The sequence below is a fragment of the Zootoca vivipara genome, chromosome 10 (genome assembly GCF_963506605.1).
Source record: "Zootoca vivipara chromosome 10, rZooViv1.1, whole genome shotgun sequence".
In the NCBI taxonomy this organism is placed as follows: Eukaryota; Metazoa; Chordata; class Lepidosauria; order Squamata; family Lacertidae; genus Zootoca; species Zootoca vivipara.
In genome coordinates, this window is record NC_083285.1 from 45,051,622 (window position 1) to 45,070,282 (window position 18,661).

An 18,661-nucleotide genomic window follows, 5' to 3' on the forward strand; every position below is an offset into this window, starting at 1 on the left:
CCAGGGCCATGAAAGGCTGACAGGGGGCTATGGGGGGAGAGGCCTGTCTCTTATCTATCAATCGTTTCAGTCTACTCTATGCTCGATGCTTTTTTGACACTCAATTCCCCACCCGTACACATCACCTTTACGAATCAGGAAGTGGGATGTGGTGTGGTCTGGGGCTTTCTCACTGTTGGCCTTGCGAGCCCTATTGATACTTCGGGGCCTCATCTCGCTCTGAGATGGCAAAGGAGCTGCAGTTTCCTGTGTCAGAGAGTAAGTACCAGAAATGAGTGAGTATGAGAGGGAGCTAGTTCGCTGTCTGCTGACAACTCGCGCCTTTCCGATGCCATCAACGGTCTACTCTGTAGGGTAGTGGTCTCACTGCAGCAGGCTGAATTCCAGACCAGCTGTCCTCATAGCGGGGTATACTGGGCAATCAGCCTTTGGCATGGCAACTCCAACCTGACTCATGAGACCGCGAGACGAAGAGACCATTTTACAGCCAGGTAAAGTACATAGGTATTAAACAGTTCTCTGCGTAGGGATGACTTAAAGAGAGAAAAGCTTTTCAAGTGAGCTTTTGATCTGACAGGTTCGGCATGGCTGAGAATGCTTGTTTAATTATTGTGGCAATGCACAAAAGGAGACCTGCCGTGCAGTTGGTCCCATCTCCAAAGGCTCTTAACTTCATGGGACCCCTGCCTAGGGGAGGCTGGGGAGTTGCCAAGCAAAGACCTAGGTCCTCCACTCGCTAGTGGGTAAACCTCATTGAGTAAATAATGTGTACGATTGTGCTACAGATACCACTGGAAGCACTGAGACTTAAGCGAACAAAAATTCATTTTATCCATTTATTTCAAGGGGACTTAGTCACAACTTTGACTGAATACCAGCTGGGTAAGCAAATGCTCCAGCTTTCTGACATACTGTGGCTGAATTCTTGGGGATAATTTTCACCCCCTTTCTTGCTAATGTAGGGTGGCCACTTACACGTCACCAAAAAGAAAGAAAAGAGGATACAGATTTGCATAAAGTATGCATGTATAATTTATATGCGGTGCTATTTTTCTAGAAAAGAGGTGCTGGAACTCACCATGAACTCCTCCCTTGTTTTCTTATAATGGCAATGGCGCCTACCTGAGAGGTGCCGTAACTGAGTTCTGGTGAGTTCTGGCTGAAGAAAAGCCCTGTTTATATGTATAAATGGAGATTCAGAAATATGATAATCTAATACATCTCACCATAGCTTGGAGGACTAGGTCCAGGTGACCTGTATGCTTGCTCAGTCTGCTGTTCATGTGCCAACTGCGTTGCTATCTCAGTTGGCTAGGGTGTGGTGTGTTAATGCCAAGGTTGCAGGTTCGATTCCCATATGAGACAACTACATATTCCTGCATTGCAGGGGATTGGGCTAGATGATCCTCAGGGTCCCTTCCAACTCTACAATTCTATGATTCTACGATCAAGGCTGTTGTTCTCTCTTCTTATGCTTCTTTATCTTTAAGCTTGACATGGACCAGACAACCCTACAAACAGGGGGTTGTCTTCTGAAGTTCTTCCAATGCAGGACTCTCCTCTGTAGAAAGGATCGCCTGGCTGGATATTATGCCAATAGATCTGTGTTTGTGAATGAAAGAAACGCTGGAGTCCTGGACCTAAATCCATAAGGGACACGGGCATGACTTGCTCCCTGTGAGAATACAGCTCTTAGCAGTGTTGAACCATTCATTCTGAGTCAGCCTTTGATTGTGAAATCTTCCACTCCAAGTTTAAATGTTACCACTGCTGATTAGTCTACAATTACTGAGAAATGCATCCAGGAAAGGAGATATAATGAACATCGGCCTAATCATTGGAGTAATGTCATCTTCTGATAATCTGGGGTCAAGGGAAAACCCAAGGAAAGTATGGGCCATAGTATTTTGCTGTTTCACATCTGTTTAACATGCGTGTGTGTGTGTGTGTGTGTCAAGTCCCTTTCACGGAGCATAGAGCTGCACCAAGACATTTTGTTGTCCGAGGCAAAAGGCAAATTGACACTGCCACCTCATTCAATATAGAGAAGGGAACTGGACTGGCAGATAAATCTTACTTCAAAACCAACAGTGGAACAGCCAGCAGAGCTGAAAAGGCTGAGTAGTCCCAGCTCTGATCTTCAACAGAGGGGAATGGACAGGGGATTAAGGAGGAATAGCCAGGAGGGCTGTGGCCCCCAGCACCTGCCACCTGAGGCAATTGTCTCATGCTGCCCAGTGGTAGGACTGGTCCCTAACAAATAAATCTGCAGGGCTTTTTCTCAGTCAGAACTCGCCAGAACTCAGTTTTGGCACCTCTCAGGTGGGTGCCATTGCCATTCTAAGAGAATAAGGGAGGTGTTCATGGTGAGTTCTAGAAAAATAGCACTGGGAATATGTATGCTTGCTGTTGGGACTCCATCTTGATTGCCACTTCTTCTCCATCAGTGTTTCACTCTGCAGTCATGAAGACCAGCCCTCCAGCACTGCTCTACATTCTTTCAGTCTTGATGGCCTTCATCGATATGTCTGCACCATGTCTGCAGCCTGCCCCATATGGGCCTTCTCCAGGTAAGCAGCAGTGACACGGATGTTGGAAGGATGGCTCTGTTGGAATATTGGGGTGTAAATCACCAATATTCTTACTACTGCCACTGGCTTCGGTAAGGAAGACAGCAAACAATCGTAGGTGCTAATCTACGTTTATTCAGAGAGTGTGTGTTCAGCCATCACTCTCCAGTTTAGAAGAAAGTGAAAGTAGAAAGAGAACAAAGAACATCACATGACAGGAGATCAGGTTACAGCTTGAGCTCCTGTGTGGGAAAGTTACAGCAATCACATAAAGTAAACATTCATCCACATGCAGCATCTGTGCCATGCAGAGGATTTATGCTAACATCTCCCCTGAATCCTGAAATGGAAAAAGATGCAAATGTGAGAGCATCATTAAGAGAAGTAAACAAACAGTTGTCATAAACAAAATAAGACTTTCCTGCTGTGGAACTCTCTGAGACTGGATTGACCAGCTTTGGCTTCCAGGGGACCAGAGCAGTTGCTCTGTTGACAGAAACAGTGTTGCGTTTGACAACCTGTTGTTGTGGCTTAGCCTGTGTGACTGCTGCCTGTTTTGGAGTTCTAAGCACAGCTAAATTTGCAATTGCTGTGTTGGCAAACTCCTGAGAATACCTCTTGGGTCCTCTTCTAATCCTCTCAGACCTGCGTGAGAGGTGCAAATCCTGTTTACTGAGATCCTCCCCTGCAGGACTTTTGGGAGAACTCATACCAATGGTAAACAGTGGATCTAGTGCTTCAAGCACTTTCTCATCATCTGATGATGGTCTGTTAAAAACAGCATGAGTTCCTTTGTGTATGACTGTCTCCCCTGTGTCAGAGCTACTCGGGGTAGAGCCTTCAGCAAAGGAATCATTATCACTACCACTTGTGTCAGTGTAGGAAGCATCAAAATCATTGGCACCTATGGTAAATTCATCAAGAACATATGTTTCTTGTGGCGCAGGAGTGTGTTCTACCTCTTGAGTAAGAATCACCTCATTGGAAGAATGCAACATAACTCTGCATTGACCTTCCTCAAAACCCAATAGAATGCCTTGGACTGGCTTGCCCTCAAGCGAAGCCACCCACATTTTGGTTCCAAAAACCTTAGTGTTGCTCACATCAGGCTTTTGTTGGAACAGAATCTCATAAGGAGAACGCTTCTGTCCTTTAGGAACCTGTCTGAGCCACTGGTAAAGGAAAAATGAGATGCTTTCAGCCCACAGTTGTTCAGACAATCCTGAACTCAGCAGTTGCGCCTGCATGCCTGCTACTAACTCAGTGTTAACCTTAAAACATAAGCTTTTGTCCCAAGCTGCCTGGGTCTTGGCAAACTTGTGGTGAATGCCTTTGTCATCAAAAAAGGCTTGAAACTCCTGTGAAGTAAAAAGAGGAATGTCATTGGTCAATAAACATTCAATTTTACAACCATGTTTCAGTTCAACCTTAGCATGAAATTCAGAAAATTTCACAATAGCCTGCTGAGGCTTTTGCAGAGGATAAAACCACGTATACTTAGAGAAGTGGTCAGTTATCAGAAGATAGTATTTGGCCTTGCCAAGGGACTTCGGCATAGGACCAAAAACACCAGCAGAAACGATCTGGAAACAACGTGTTAGACCTTTCTTGCTTGGTTGCTTCTTTGTCTGCTTAGGCTCCTCTGGACCTGTCAAACAATCATCAACAACATTAAAGCATGCATCACTTTTATCATAAGATAATCTGAAAAGGTTATCTTTGTCTCTGTGTCCCTTTAAAAGAACTTCTCCATCTTTAGAAATCATACAGGTGCCCCTGTGAAAACACAGCTCAAACCCCTTCTCATCAATTTGAGAAACACTGAAAAGGTTTTGCTTCAGCTCTGGAACAAGATACACATTACTGATACTCAAATTTAGAGATTTCAGAAAAATAGTTCCTTTTCCAATGGATTTCAAAGAATTGCCATCTGCCTGTGACACGATGGAGTCCAGCTTCTCGAAAGTCTGGAACAGTCTCTTGTCGTTCACTAGATGGTGCGAAGATCCCGAATCTATGATCAGATAAGACCCGTCGTCGTCTTGGTCATCAAGCTGAGTGAGCATTACAAGCATTTTGCGTGCAGTAGGGCCCTTGCTGCTGCCGCCGCCGCCGCCGCTGCTGCCGCTACCGCCGCTGCCTCGCCCCTTAGGCCCAGAAGCCTGTTGTTGACTTCCTGAGTCCTTCTGGGGTCGTCTGCATGTCTTGGCTGTGTGCCCAGGAATATTGCATAACTGGCATCTGACCACAGCTTTAAGGGCTTGTGCAGTCTCTGCAGATGCACCAGGTGAGGGTGAGACGCGCTCCCCGTTGGCCTCCGCCTGTGCGTGGGTCCTGTCCTCCTCATTAAGCAATGAAGCATAAATTCCTGCTGCAGTCATTTGCTGAGGGTCTTGAGCCCCCAGCTGGGCTGCAATAGCATTATAGGACTTGGGAAGGCTATTTAGCACTGTAAAGCAATAAATGTCGTCATCCAAATTGACGTTTCTGTCAGCTAGCTCCTGGCGTAGTTGACGCATCTGATGCAAATGGGCTCTCAAGTCTCCTCCCTCCTTCAGACGCAAATTAATTAATCTCTGAAAGAATAATGTTGTTGATCCGGCGCGCAACCTCAGGTGCTCGTCCCGAAGATGAGTCCAAACATCATAAGCATTATCTAAGTTCCGAATATGAACCAGCTGTGATGGGTCCAAATGCAGAACTATTGTTGCCCTTGCCTGTGCGTTGCGATTCAACCACCTTTGGCCTGGCAAAACGGGCGGTGCGTTCTGAATCAACTCAATAAGTCCTTGCCGGATAAGAACACATTCCATTTTAACACTCCACGTTGCATAATTGGAGTCATTTAACAAAGGACACAAACTCTTGGGTGTTTGATCTGAATCCCCGGCTTTAGCCATCTTGCTTCTGTAAGCGTGCTGCTAGCTTCTGACTTCAAAGTACAAAGGCTCTGCCTCACCACTTCTACTGCTTCTACTGTGTTCCCCCATAAATCCATTTCACATTAAGCTACAATTGTTTAAAAACAAAGCACAACATATATTTTTTTATTTAACTAGCTATAGAACATGTATTTTCTCTCAAAATATACATTTAAAAACATATTTCGATATCCCTTTTTTGAACTGAAAACTGAGTTGCAGCCTTCAGAAAAGTGAGCTGGATAGCTTTACAGTGGTACCTCAGGTTACATACGCTTCAGGTTACAGACTCCACTAACCCAGAAATAGTACCTTTGCTTCAGGATGACAACAGAAATCGTGTGGCAGTGGGCCAGCGGCAGTGGGAGGCCCCATTAGCTAAAGTGGTTGTTGTGGTTTAGTCGTTTAGTCATGTCCGACTCTTCATGACCCCATGGACCAGAGCACGCCCGGCACCCCTGTCTTCCCCTGCCTCCTGCAGTTTGGTCAGACTCATGTTCGTAGCTTCGAGAACACTGTCCAACCATCTCATCCTCTGTCGTCCCCTTCTCCTTGTGCCCTCCATCTTTCCCAACATCCGGGTCTTTTCCAGGGAGTCTTCTCTTCTCATGAGGTGGCCAAAGTATTGGATCCTCAGCTTCAGGATCTGTCCTTCCAGTGAGCACTCGGCGCTGATTTCCTTAAGAATGGATAGGTTTGATCTTCTCACAGTCCACGGAACTCTCAAGAGTCTCCTCCAGCACCATAATTCAAAAGCATCAATTCTTCAGCGATCAGCCTTCTTTATGGTCCAGCTCTCACTTCCATACATCACTACTGGGAAAATGTAGTACCTCAGGTTAAGAACAGTTTCAGGTTAAGAACAGACCTCCAGAACGAATTAAGTTCTTAACTAGAGGTACCTCTGTGTTCCAATCCACGCGCTGGCCAGGGAAGTGAGGATCAGACTGATGTGTATCAGAATATGCAGAGTGGTTTCTTTAGGTTTCCCCAAATGTGCCAGAAAGCAGGCCCCAAAATTCTCTGTCATGCACTGAAGTTCCACAGCAGGAGTTCTTCAGCAGTCCAGTTAATGTGGGAAGTGTTTCCTTGAAGGTGGAAAAGCCCCAAACACCCCTACCATAGTAATAAAATTTGTTGTATATAGCCAAAGGCCTTTGCAAACATCACTTAATTCATTCTGCAGAATTAACAACTGACAATATATGATGTACATCAATAGCATTCAAAAATACGTCATTGATAAAATCCATATCTACTATATTCACTGCTCATATAACTCAACTCTAAAGGTAAAGGTAAAGGGACCCCTGACCATTAGGTCCAGTCATGACCGACTCTGGGGTTGCGCGCTCATCTCGCATTATTGGCCGAGGGAGCCGGCGTATAGCTTCCAGGTCATGTGGCCAGCATGACAAAGCCGCTTCTGGCAAACCAGAGCAGCACATGGAAACGCCGTTTTCCTTCCCGCTGTAGCGGTTCCTATTTATCTACTTGCATTTTGACGTGCTTTCGAACTGCTAGGTTGGCAGGAGCTGGGACCAAGCAACGGGAGCTCACCCCGTCACAGGGATTCGAATTGCTGACCTTCTGATCAGCAAGCCCTAGGCTCAGTGGTTTAACCACAGCGCCACCTGGGTCCCAACTCAACTCTATAAAAGCCATTAATAAAATGCATTTTTTAAATGTGCATGTGATTTCTTGGCACCTGTGACAAATGACAGCACCATATAATAAGTTCTATAAAACTGGTTTACTGTATCTAATAATCACTCTGTCACAATCTTGTTAGATGTTTGATCCACCCACTATTGAAAGATGTATGCTAACCATTTTTCTCATGGGTCAAGATAAAACGGGCAGAATAATAAACTGTGAGTTGTATCACCATATAATATAATTGGAGCCAAAGTAACACTTTGACTTCTGTTGTGGCATGCATATATTATCTCCCTTGCAAGATACATGAATGGAATTACTTTGAAGGCAAGTCCTGTGACACCCTAAGTAACTGGAGGAAGGTTCCTGTCTGAGTATAATGTGCCCTCATATACAGCCCCTCCAGGCTGCTGTGGGGTTTTGCAGATGTATGTTGCAAAATGGCATTGACACAATAATATTGCATTAGTGGTGGCATTATGCAGAACCGTCCACACATCATTCCAATTTATTCGTTTTTGTTCAACACTTCCCTAGGGTTTCCACATCTGGAAGGTCCCTCTTGTGCTATAGTGTGACTCTCCTGGCTGTGTGTATATGAATAAAAACCACTCTCCTCTTGCAGCTGGAATAGGGAATATGTAGAGGCCTGATATGCTCTCTGTGAGAATCCAAATCAGTGGCTTTGGTGACCTCCAGAACCCTAATGGGGGACCGAGAGCTGTTGAAGTGTTAATACTCTGAACCTTATGCTCAGTTTGTATGTACAGTGGTACCTCGGTTTAAGTATACAATTGGTTCCGGAAGTCTGTACTTAACCTGAAGCGTACTTAACCTGAAGTGAACTTTCTCATTAAAAGTAATGGAAAGTGGATCAATCCATTCCAGATGGTCCGCGGAGTACTTAAACTGAAGTGTACTTAACCTGAAGTGAACTTTCCCATTGAAAGTAATGGAAAGTGGATTAATCCGTTCCAGACGGGTCCATGGAGTACTTAAACTGAAGCGTACTTAACCCGAAGTATGAGTGTAATTGGTTCTGGAAGTCCATACTTAACCTGAAGCGTACTTAACCTGAAGTGAACTTTCCTCTTGAAAGAGAGATCCCGGCTTCCATTACTGCTTAGAGATTGGGGTGCATGTAGCACCATATCATAAATAGATGAAATTGTTGTACATGTCTCTGACAAGCCCTTTTGAGAAGCAAATTGTTGCACACCACCCCAATCTCTGAGCAGTGTGCTCACCCAGGGTTTGTGTTTCTTCTTGGATTGAGGCATAGTGGAGACTGTGGTGTCTTTATGATATGCGGTTTATTTGCACAAATATACAACCTGAGCCTATGATTGAAGGGTCTCACAGCATTAGCACCCCCAGTGGCGGAGGAAGGGGGTGCAGGGGTGTGTGGCCTGCCCCAGGTGTGATCACTGAGGGGTGTGTGTGACAAAATGAGGGTTTTAAAAAAAATGGGTTCACAAAAGTTTTTAGGAATGACATGGTGGCTTAGGAGCCTGCAGGTTCTGCGCTGCCTGAAATTGCAGCATGGGACTTGCATCTGCTTACTGCCTCTCCCTCAGCTGCTCTACAGCTGAGGGGGAGCCGGCGGAGAGTCTCCAAGCGTCAGAGAGGCTCGCCCCACCCCCATGGGTGGCTCACCCCACCCCTGACTGCAGGACATGCCCAGGGCCGTCTTGAGCAGATCGCGCGCCCTGGTGCTGAGGGGCGGAGATCGCTCCGCCGCCCGCCCCGCCCTCACAGGGTGCAATTGGTTTCCGCGCGGCGTCGCCCTCCTTGCCAGGCCGGCGCCCAGCTTACCAGCCCCGCGCCATGGTGCACTGCGCCACCGGGGGTCTATGAAGAGCCGGCCCTGGACATGCCCCTGCACCAGGCACCCAAGCAGCTAGCTATGCCGCTAAGCACCACCAGAGAGTCTTGTTTCTCCCATAGCTGGAGCCTTGGATTCAAAAAGAAATCAAATGTTGCTCAGGCTTGCTGCTTTGCTTCTGGCTCACATCACTGCCACTCAATTCCAGACTCTGGCTTCATCTTTCTAACTATCTCTGAGTTGAAGGAGGGACCCCACCCATTTGCCATCTCATACAGAACTCCTTTCCTTTGTTTTCCTGAATGGCCCATAACCCAGGCTATCACCCCAACAGGAAGCTAGCCTGGCTGTATTTTAACACCAGGGGTTAGGAAAGGCATCCCCAAACTGCGGCCCTCCAGATGTTTTGGCCTACAACTCCCATGATCCCTAGCTAAGAGGACCAGTGGTCAGGGAAGATGGGATTTTTAGTCCAAAACATCTGGAGGGCCGAAGTCTGGAGATGCCTGGGTTAGGAGGACCTCTACATGCAGCCTACTCCCCCCCCCCAAGACAAGGGAATTCTGGTTGGAAAAGATGGTGCCCTTGCTTGTATTTAAGGTCTAGGTGGGCCACAAAAGTCAGCCAAAGGATGCCCCAAAATGAAAGTAATTCTCTGAGCTTGTGTGAAACCATGCTTATACTCCCCAAACAGAATAACCTACAGTATCTCAGTATTTTTCACAGAGCATCAAATGAAACTCCATGCTATTTAGTCTCACCTTTTCATTAACAGATTCCTCGAGTCTCAGTTGCTTTTATGACTCAGTGGAGATTCTCTCTTGCACTTGGACCCCGATGAAAAATATCACTGAAGCACAATGCCAGCTCAGGGTTCAACTTGAGTCAACGTGAGTAATGAGTGAAATATATTTATGAATGATAAAGAACAGCCTTGTTGTTCTATCAGGACTATTGTCCCCTCTTCAGTCTTTGTTTTTAAGGATCATATGCTGCCTTTTAGCTCATGCCCTGTCTGCACTAGTTCTGTGATTTGTAAAGGGTGCTGAGACTTGTTAGGAGACTCCTATTCCTCTTACTGGGATGCAGGTGGCGCTGTAGTCTAAACCACTGAGCCTCTTGGGCTTGCCAATAAGAAGGTTGGTGGTTCGAATCCCTGTGATGAGGTGAGCTCCTGTTGCTTGGTCCCAGCTCCTGCCAACCTAGTAGTTCGAAAGCATGCCAAAAAGTGCAAGTAGATAAATAGGTACCGCTCCGGCGGGAAGGTAAACGGCATTTCTGTGCGCTGCTCTTTAATGTTACACACTTTAAATGTGTGGTGCAGATAGAGCCAAAGAAGACTGTTATTGCAAAGAATATTTACAGTATGTTTGCCTCTGAAAGTTATTGCAGAACTCTATGCTATTCCACCTGTTTGAGGAAATGTTCCAACTTGTTTCGAATATCCCTTATCATTTGCTCTGTGCTTTTAGTATTTTTAAGGACAGCTGGAAAAGCATATTGGGAGATAGCAGCTCCTCCCTAACCTCTAAGAAACCTCTAAGAAATCATTTAGCACTTAAACTGGTTCAATAAACACATAATGGTTTATTGCCTGACAACAAGAGCATGTCAAGGCTTGGGTACGTGAGCAAGCCATAGCAGGTTTGGCTTGGTTGCTATGATTCATGTCTTGGTTATCCTCACGATTGGGCTACTGTAATGCACAATGCCCTGCCTTACAATGTATGAAAGAGCCACCAAACGTGAAGCTTGAGGAGCTGAGCACCTCACAGGAATTGTTTCTTACAGGTCTGACAGGTACAAAGGACCGGAGACATGTCAACTGCAAGGTGTAGCCAACAGGATCTGTGAGCTGAACGTTTCGGTGGGTAATCTACTAAGAAAATGCTACCTAACGAGGCTACCTAACGAGGAGAAGCTGTTTCTTGCTTTCATTACAGTAATTTGAAAATACATTTGCTGCAATAATTTAGTATTTCAAGTCAGGGCCGTCTTAAGCATGTCGGGCGCCCAGGCGCCGTGGTGCGGAGATCGCTCCGGCGCCCCCGCCCCATTTCTTGCCGCGGCTAGTGGGCGGGCACAGTGCGGCTGCTGCATGGCTCCGCCACGAGGCACCCCCTGGCAGCCTGGCGCCCTGGCGCCCCACACCACCCAGCCTTCCCCTAGAGCCGGCCCTGTTTCAAGTGCCCCTAGAATTCAGGGGTCAGCAAACTTTTTCAGCAGGGGGCAGTCCACTGTCCCTCAGACCTTGTGGGGGGCCGGACTATATTTTTTGGGGGAGGGGGGATGAATGAATTCCTATGCCCCACAAATAACCCAGAGGTGCATTTTAAATAAAAGGACACATTCTACTCATGTAAAAACACGCTGATTCCCAGACCGTCTGTGGGCCGGATTTAGAAGGCGATTGGGCCGGATCTGGCCCCTCGGCCTTACTTTGCCTACCCATGCCCTAGATCAGGAATAGGCAAACTTGGCCCTCCAGATGTTTTGAGACTACAACTCCCATCACCCCAGCTAACAGGACCAGTGGTCAGGGATTATGGGAGTTGTAGTCCCAAAACATCTGGAGGGCCAAGTTTGCCTATGCCTGCCCTAGATTCTGCTACAATTTTAGTCTGTTTTCCCTTTGTGAGCATCTGTGCCGTAAAGTTGAAATCTCTACCCCAGCAGTAGAGAATAACTCAAAATTCTTTGCTGTTGGGATGTAGGGAACCAGAGGTTATACCATCATTACTCGTCTCCATGTTGTTTTGGTTATCTCCTTCTTCCTTGGAAGAGGGAGGAAAAGGGGGCAGCATTCCTCTGATATTCCTCCTACATCAGGTGCAGGGAACCTCTGGCTCTCCAGATGTTTCTGAACTGCAAAACCCATCATCCCTGGCCATTGGCCATGCTAGGTGAGGCTGATGGGAGTTGTAGTTTAGCAACATCAGGAGTGCCAAAGATTCCCCACAGCTGCCTCACACCATTCTTCTATGGATATATCTATACTGCAGCCTGAAAACTAATCTAATAGTCCTAGGATATGTGTTTTATTTTTTATCTATCTGTTACATTATATGCTGCCTTTCTGCAATGAGAGTGGTCCTTAAGGGACCTTACAATCACAATCCATAAAATTACTAAAGGGTACAAAGTCATAATAAAGCAACTCACCATTGAATGATGATGATGATGATGATAACAACTTCACTTTTAAAGATTTGCACTTTCCAAAATAAAGCACAAACTGAAATGGGATAGCTCACCTGGTTAGAGCGTGGTGCTGGCAATGCCAAGGTTGCAGGTTCGATCCCCATAAGGGACAGATGCATATTCCTGCATTGCAGGGTGTTGAACTAGATGACCCTGAGGGTCCCTTCCAGCTCTAAAATTCTTTGATTCTATGTATGTATTCATGAAAATAACATTATATTATAGGAAACTGCTTTGTAAAAATGTGCATGTTAGGCAAAATTACGTATAAAAATGTGTGTATTAGGAGAAATTCACACTAAAGTGCTGATTAATTTTCATGAAGGCTTTTTTTTGGGGGGGGGGGGAGAGAAGCAATGTGGAAAACTGAACTGGGAAAGTGAGAAACAGAAAGACCAAAAGTGACACATTTACCCATTGCTACTTCCACTTATCATTTGTGAAGCTGGGTGATGGGGTGAGCAGGTGTAGGACGAATTTTTGACTCACCAGCTGATGGGTTCAAATTATAGATAACAGCCTTTCCAACTATTATTTCCAACATCCCTAATGATAGTATAACTGACCATGATCACAATAATGTTTTTATTTGTCTTCAGAAATTTGACATGACTATTACACACACTATTCTTGTGCAAGTGTATTGCCGTACTGGGAAGAACTGGACGTGGATGCAGAATCAAAGGATGTGTCCTTTTCAGAACCGTGAGTTTAAAGTGCCTACATTTCTTGACGCTATGCACTGTGCTATCTTTTTCGATCATATAACAAAGTTCCTTCCAGATGTTGCTGGACTACAACTCCCCTCGTCCCATGCTAACTCAGACGGATGGGAGTTCGAGTCCATCGACATCTAGAGGGTACCATGTTGACTACTCTGATATCATGCCTTTTCCTATTCACTGCACCTGAGCTCTCATTTGACAGCTTCTACACAGCCAGTTTGGTGTTCAGCTGTGGCTAATAGGAGATGAGTTCATCTCAGGACAAATAATCTTGCCTGGATGGCAAAATACATCTTCTAGGAAGCCACTGTGATGCTTCACAATCCATTGTAATGGATTGTGGGCAGCTATAATCCCAAACTACCCACTGGGCAGCTATACATCCCAAACTGTCCTTGAAACCCAAATATATATTCACACATACAACCAAGGCTGTGCCCTGTCTTGGTTCATATGATCAAATCTGGGGGTTGAGCTCTATGCATCTCCTCACAGCCCCTTTACTCCAGCTTTGTTCCTCCTTTGCACAGACCAGAAACCATGGTTACATGAAAACTGGGAACTATGGTTAATGGCTTCCAAACAATCCAGATCCAGAAGCCAGCTTTGTACCAGGGAATAAAAGTTGGTTTCCAATATATATATGTGTGTGTTTGTGTGTGTGTGTGTGTGTGTGTGTTTTAACATATAAAAACAAAACATCACCAACACACCAACCCCAACCAATACCTAAAAGAAAAAAACAAGATACACAAATAAAAACATTAACACAAACATAATTAAAAACACAAAAACAAAAACATACATATACGATAATTCAAAAACCATTCATCTTTTCTGACATTGTAGGTTGACTTCCTCAGCCCCCCTTCCTGTGGTTCATCTTATACTCTCTTTGGCAATTTCCTAATCCTCATCTTAACATTGTTTCTTTCTATCTTAAACATGTTTATACACTTTAAATTTTAAAGCAAAATTCTATAATTATCCTTTTCATTATAGTTTACATATTTATCATCTATGACAACATCATACTCCTCTTTCCTTACATATTATATTTCTACCTTAAACATACGTATTCATTTAATTCATATTATAAAATTCTTAATCTACTAAACTAAAAATTCTCTTCCTTGTACCCACGCCTCTCTTCTAAGAACTCCCCATCTCAGTCAAAACCATATTTCTATTATTAACCCTTCTAATCACAAGGCCCTTTTTACGGTCGGCAAGTCTATATAAACAGTCCTAATTCAATCCGGGTTACCCTATTACATAGAAGTAGGTTTCCAAATTCTGGCTTGTTTAGAAACCAATAGCTGTACTTTTCCAATTAGCACATAACAAGAAACCATGGTTTTACTGCAGGTTCCGGGTTTATTTCATTACTTGGGCGGTGGAAGGAGTAAAGTGGCAGCAGCTGGACTATGTGTGGGTGCAAGTTAGTTGTGCAGATACCCAGGGAAGGACTGTAACACATTGGTATGGCACAGGGGCGTAGCCAGGATGAAAATCAGGGGGGGCAAGGGGCGGGGAGCAAGGGGCGGGGCCAAGGGCAGGGGCGGGGCGGGGGCGGGGCCACATCGGAGCAGCCCGAAATTGGGCTGCTCCGACTCCCTCCTCCCCCTCCGCGATAGGAAGGGACGAGGGGGAGCCAGGATCAGCCCGAAATCGGGCTGCTCCGACTCCCTCCTCCCCCTCCACGATCGGAAGGGACGAGGGGGAGCCAGGATCAGCCCGAAATCGGGCTGCTCCGACTCCCTCCTCCCCCTCCGCGATAGGAAGGGACGAGGGGGAGCCAGGATCAGCCCGAAATTGGGCTGCTCCGACTCCCTCCTCCCCCTCCGCGATAGGAAGGGACGAGGGGGAGCCAGGATCAGCCCGAAATCGGGCTGCTCCGACTCCCTCCTCCCCCTCCGCGATAGGAAGGGACGAGGGGGAGCCAGGATCAGCCCGAAATCGGGCTGCTCCGACTCCCTCCTCCCCCTCCGCGATCGGAAGGGACGAGGGGGAGCCAGGATCAGCCCGAAATCGGGCTGCTCCGACTCCCTCCTCCCCCTCCGCGATAGGAAGGGACGAGGGGGAGCCAGGATCAGCCCGAAATCGGGCTGCTCCGACTCCCTCCTCCCCCTCCGCGATAGGAAGGGACGAGGGGGAGCCAGGATCAGCCCGAAATCGGGCTGCTCCGACTCCCTCCTCCCCCTCCGCGATCGGAAGGGACGAGGGGGAGCCAGGATCAGCCCGAAATCGGGCTGCTCTGACTCCCTCCTCCCCCTCCGCGATAGGAAGGGACGAGGGGGAGCCAGGATCAGCCCGAAATCGGGCTGCTCCGACTCCCTCCTCCCCCTCCGCGATCGGAAGGGACGAGGGGGAGCCAGGATCAGCCCGAAATCGGGCTGCTCCGACTCCCTCCTCCCCCTCCGCGATAGGAAGGGACGAGGGGGAGCCAGGATCAGCCCGAAATCGGGCTGCTCCGACTCCCTCCTCCCCCTCCTCGATCAGAAGGTACGAGGGGGAGCCAGGATCAGCCCGAAATTGGGCTGCTCCGACTCCCTCCTCCCCCTCCGCGATAGGAAGGGACGAGGGGGAGCCAGCATCAGCCCGAAATCGGGCTGCTCCGACTCCCTCCTCCTCCTCCGCGATCGGAAGGGACGAGGGGGAGCCAGGATCAGCCCAAAATCGGGCTGCTCCGATCCCCTCCTCCCCCTCTGCAATCGCTGGGGCAGGTGGAGGGAAAGCCCCAGAGCCGCGCAAAGCGGTTGCCTGGCTTTCCCTCCGCCCGCCCCACAGCCAGCCGGCTAGAAGGGACGTCTCCCTTCTCCCTTGCTGGCTGTGGGGCGGAGGGAGGGAAAGCCAGCCAAACGCTTTGCGCGGCTCTGGTGCTTTCCCGCCACCCGCCCCACAGCCAGCCAGGGAAAAGGGAGACGGCACCGGGCGGGCAGTGGGGCAGGCTGGCCAGTGGCCCTGCTTCTAGGGGGGGGGCAATTGCCCCCTCCTGCCCCCCCTGCCTACGCCCATGGTATGGCATAGACCTTGGATGCAGAAGGTCACATCTCCAAATAGAACTGGGAGAGACACTTGCCTGAAAGCCAAACCACTACCAATCAGCGTGGAAAATACTGAGCTAAGTGGACCAGTGGTCTGTCTCAGTATAAGGCTGCTCTCTGTGCTCCTATATTATTAAACCAGGATTTGGTTGTGTGAATGCAGTTGCTGTTAGAAAGACTCGTGGAAAGCAACAGCCACACAACACCTAAACCCTCAGGGCAAGGTTAATGATGGATGAATTCTCAGCCGTAGCAAGTAGCATCATAGAATTTTAGAGTTGGAAAGGACCCAGAGGACCATCTCATCCAACCTCCTGCAATGCAAGAATCACAACTAAAGAACCCATTACAGACGGCCATCCCTCCTCTGTTTAAAAGCCTCCAATGGACAAGAGTCCACCACCTTCCAAGTAGCGCCGAAATAAGGTTGCAAAGAAGAGATGCTTTATCTGTAACTAACTTGACGTTAGCAGTCATCAAGGTCAGGAAAGGACAATGTGTGTGTACCAAGCCCATATAACTTGTGTCAAAGATAAGAGTAGGGCTGAGCCCAACCACATCTTCCATCTTGTCATTTCATGTGGTATCTTATCCCGCCATCAGATCTCCTGTTCTTGGGCGTCAAACTGACAGTAAATGAGACAGACAGGATACTATGGCCAGGGTGGAGGAACTTCTGATTATCAGCCACAACAAACCCAATAAACCTACTCCTGTTATGGCTGTGACTCCTTTAAGATGGGCCGCACTGGCTCCTAAACACGCAACAACAAGCATTCAGCTCTTTCATTTCCTAGGTGGGCAGGGCTCTTTTGCCAAAGAATACGTAGTTATTTGCCCTGGTGGCTATGTTCTATGCCCACTGTCAGTGGAAGTAATGCCTCTGAATACCAGCTGCTGGAAGCCACAGGAGAGGAGAGTGCTTTCTGCTCAGGTCCTGCTTCCAGGCTTCCCACAGGCATCTGGTTGGCCACTGATAGGATGCAGGATTAGATGGACCACTGGCCTGATTCAGCGGGGCTTTCCTTATGTTTCTCTCTACACATTTTATTGGTGTTTTTATTTATCTCATTGTAATTCTATATGCTGTCCACCCCCCTGCTATATTTTTTAAAAAAATTTTTTAAAATGTGGTCTATAAATTGCTTTCATAAATAAACATTAAGTCAAAAGGGAGAGCAATGTAAATGGTAAATGCCTCTCTCTTTCACTCCCCTTCCCCTACAGCTGTTACAGCTGTGACTCCTGCAAAGGGACCCACCCCCAACAGAAACAGAGGGAGTGTGGCTTTGGTTCCTGACTGTACAGCAACAAACACTTTGTTCTTTCAGTTCCCCTGCCTGCAAATATGTTCCATTTATTGTTCCTCCAGTAATGAGTGACAGGTGTAAGTTAGATGGGAGGACAATGTGGTTTGTCTCACTGCAGGCATTGTAGCTGTGATCAGGGGCGGAGGAAGGGGGTGCAGTAGGGGTGGTTTGCCCCGGGTATCACCACTGAGGGGGGTGACAAAATGCCGGGTGGCACTCACCTTGGGGCCTGTAACGCATCTGAGCCACGCGTCTCTCCTGGGAGAGACGTGGTGGCTTGGGCGAGCACAGGTTTCCCGCTGCCCAAATGGTCTGCCCGCCGCCTCCCCCTCAGCTGTAGGGCGGCTGAGTGGGAGGAGGCAGACAGACTCCTTGGAGGCCCTACGGAGCGCCCTGCCATGGCTCGCTCCTCCCTGCGGGCAGCTGGCCCCACCTGGGCTTGCTCCACCACTGGCTGTGATTTTCTATTTGTGAGACAGTCACGCAGAGAAGAGTGGAGCAAGGCCCATTTTCATTGAGAGATTGGGGCTTACTGCTACAACAAACCCTGCTACAAGGATTGGGAAACTGTGGACTCCAACCTCCATCATCCCAAGCCAAGATAGCCAATGACTGAGTATTATGGGTATTGTAACTTAATAGGGACGTGGGTGGCGCTGTGGTCTAAACCACTGAGCCTTGGGCTTGCCGATCAGAAGGTCGGTGGTTCAAATCCCTGCGATGGGGTGAGCTCCCGTTGCTTGGTTCCAGCTCCTGCCAACCTAGCAGTTCGAAAGCACGTCAAAGTGCAAGTAGATAAATAGGTACCATTGTGGCGGGAAGGTAAATGGTGTTTCTGGTTTGCCAAAAGCGGCTTAGTTATTCTGGCCACATGACCCGGAAGCTGTCTGCGGACGACCGCTGCAACCCCAGCGTCGTCTGCGACTGGACGTAATGGTCAGGGGTCCCCTTTACCTTTAACTTAGCAACATATGGAATGTCGTAGGTTCATTCAGTTCAGCTTGCATTTTAATGCAAACCTACCTAACTTACACTTTGTAAAACAAGGGAAGTAATAATACCGTTCTATCCTGCTTTAGTCAGACCACACCTGGAGTACTGTGTCTAGTTTTGGGTGCCACCATTTATGAGGTATATTGACACGCTTGAACATCTGCCAGAGGAGGGCAACCAAGATTATAAAGGGTCTAGAAACCAAGCTTATGAGGGAGGTTGAGGGAGCCGAGTATGTTTAGCCTGGAAAAGAGGAGATTGATAGGGGAGCCATTTAAAAATATCTAAAGGGTGTTGTTACATGGAGGGTGGAGCAAGCTTGTTTTCTCCTGCTTGAGAGGCTAGGACTTGAATCAGTGGTTTCAAGTTACAAGAAATGTGATTCTGACTAAACATAGGAAGAACTTTCT

General features: G+C 47.5%; 1 protein-coding gene across 2 annotated transcripts in view; it reads left to right on the forward strand.

Moving 5' to 3' along the window:
• Positions 1-214: 214 nt before the first annotated feature.
• IL2RB (interleukin 2 receptor subunit beta) overlaps positions 215-18,661 on the forward strand; it is a 38,410-nt gene continuing 19,963 nt past the window's right edge. The window contains exons 1-5 of one of the 2 annotated variants that reach the window (XM_060279862.1): positions 215-258; positions 2,448-2,570; positions 9,751-9,865; positions 10,767-10,842; positions 12,776-12,881. In XM_060279862.1, coding sequence (XP_060135845.1) covers positions 225-258; positions 2,448-2,570; positions 9,751-9,865; positions 10,767-10,842; positions 12,776-12,881 — 454 coding nt within the window. In that variant the 5' untranslated portion in view covers positions 215-224. Of the gene's footprint in view, positions 259-281; positions 492-2,447; positions 2,571-9,750; positions 9,866-10,766; positions 10,843-12,775; positions 12,882-18,661 lie in introns of those variants that run through there. The other variant, XM_035127075.2, reaches the window with a different exon arrangement.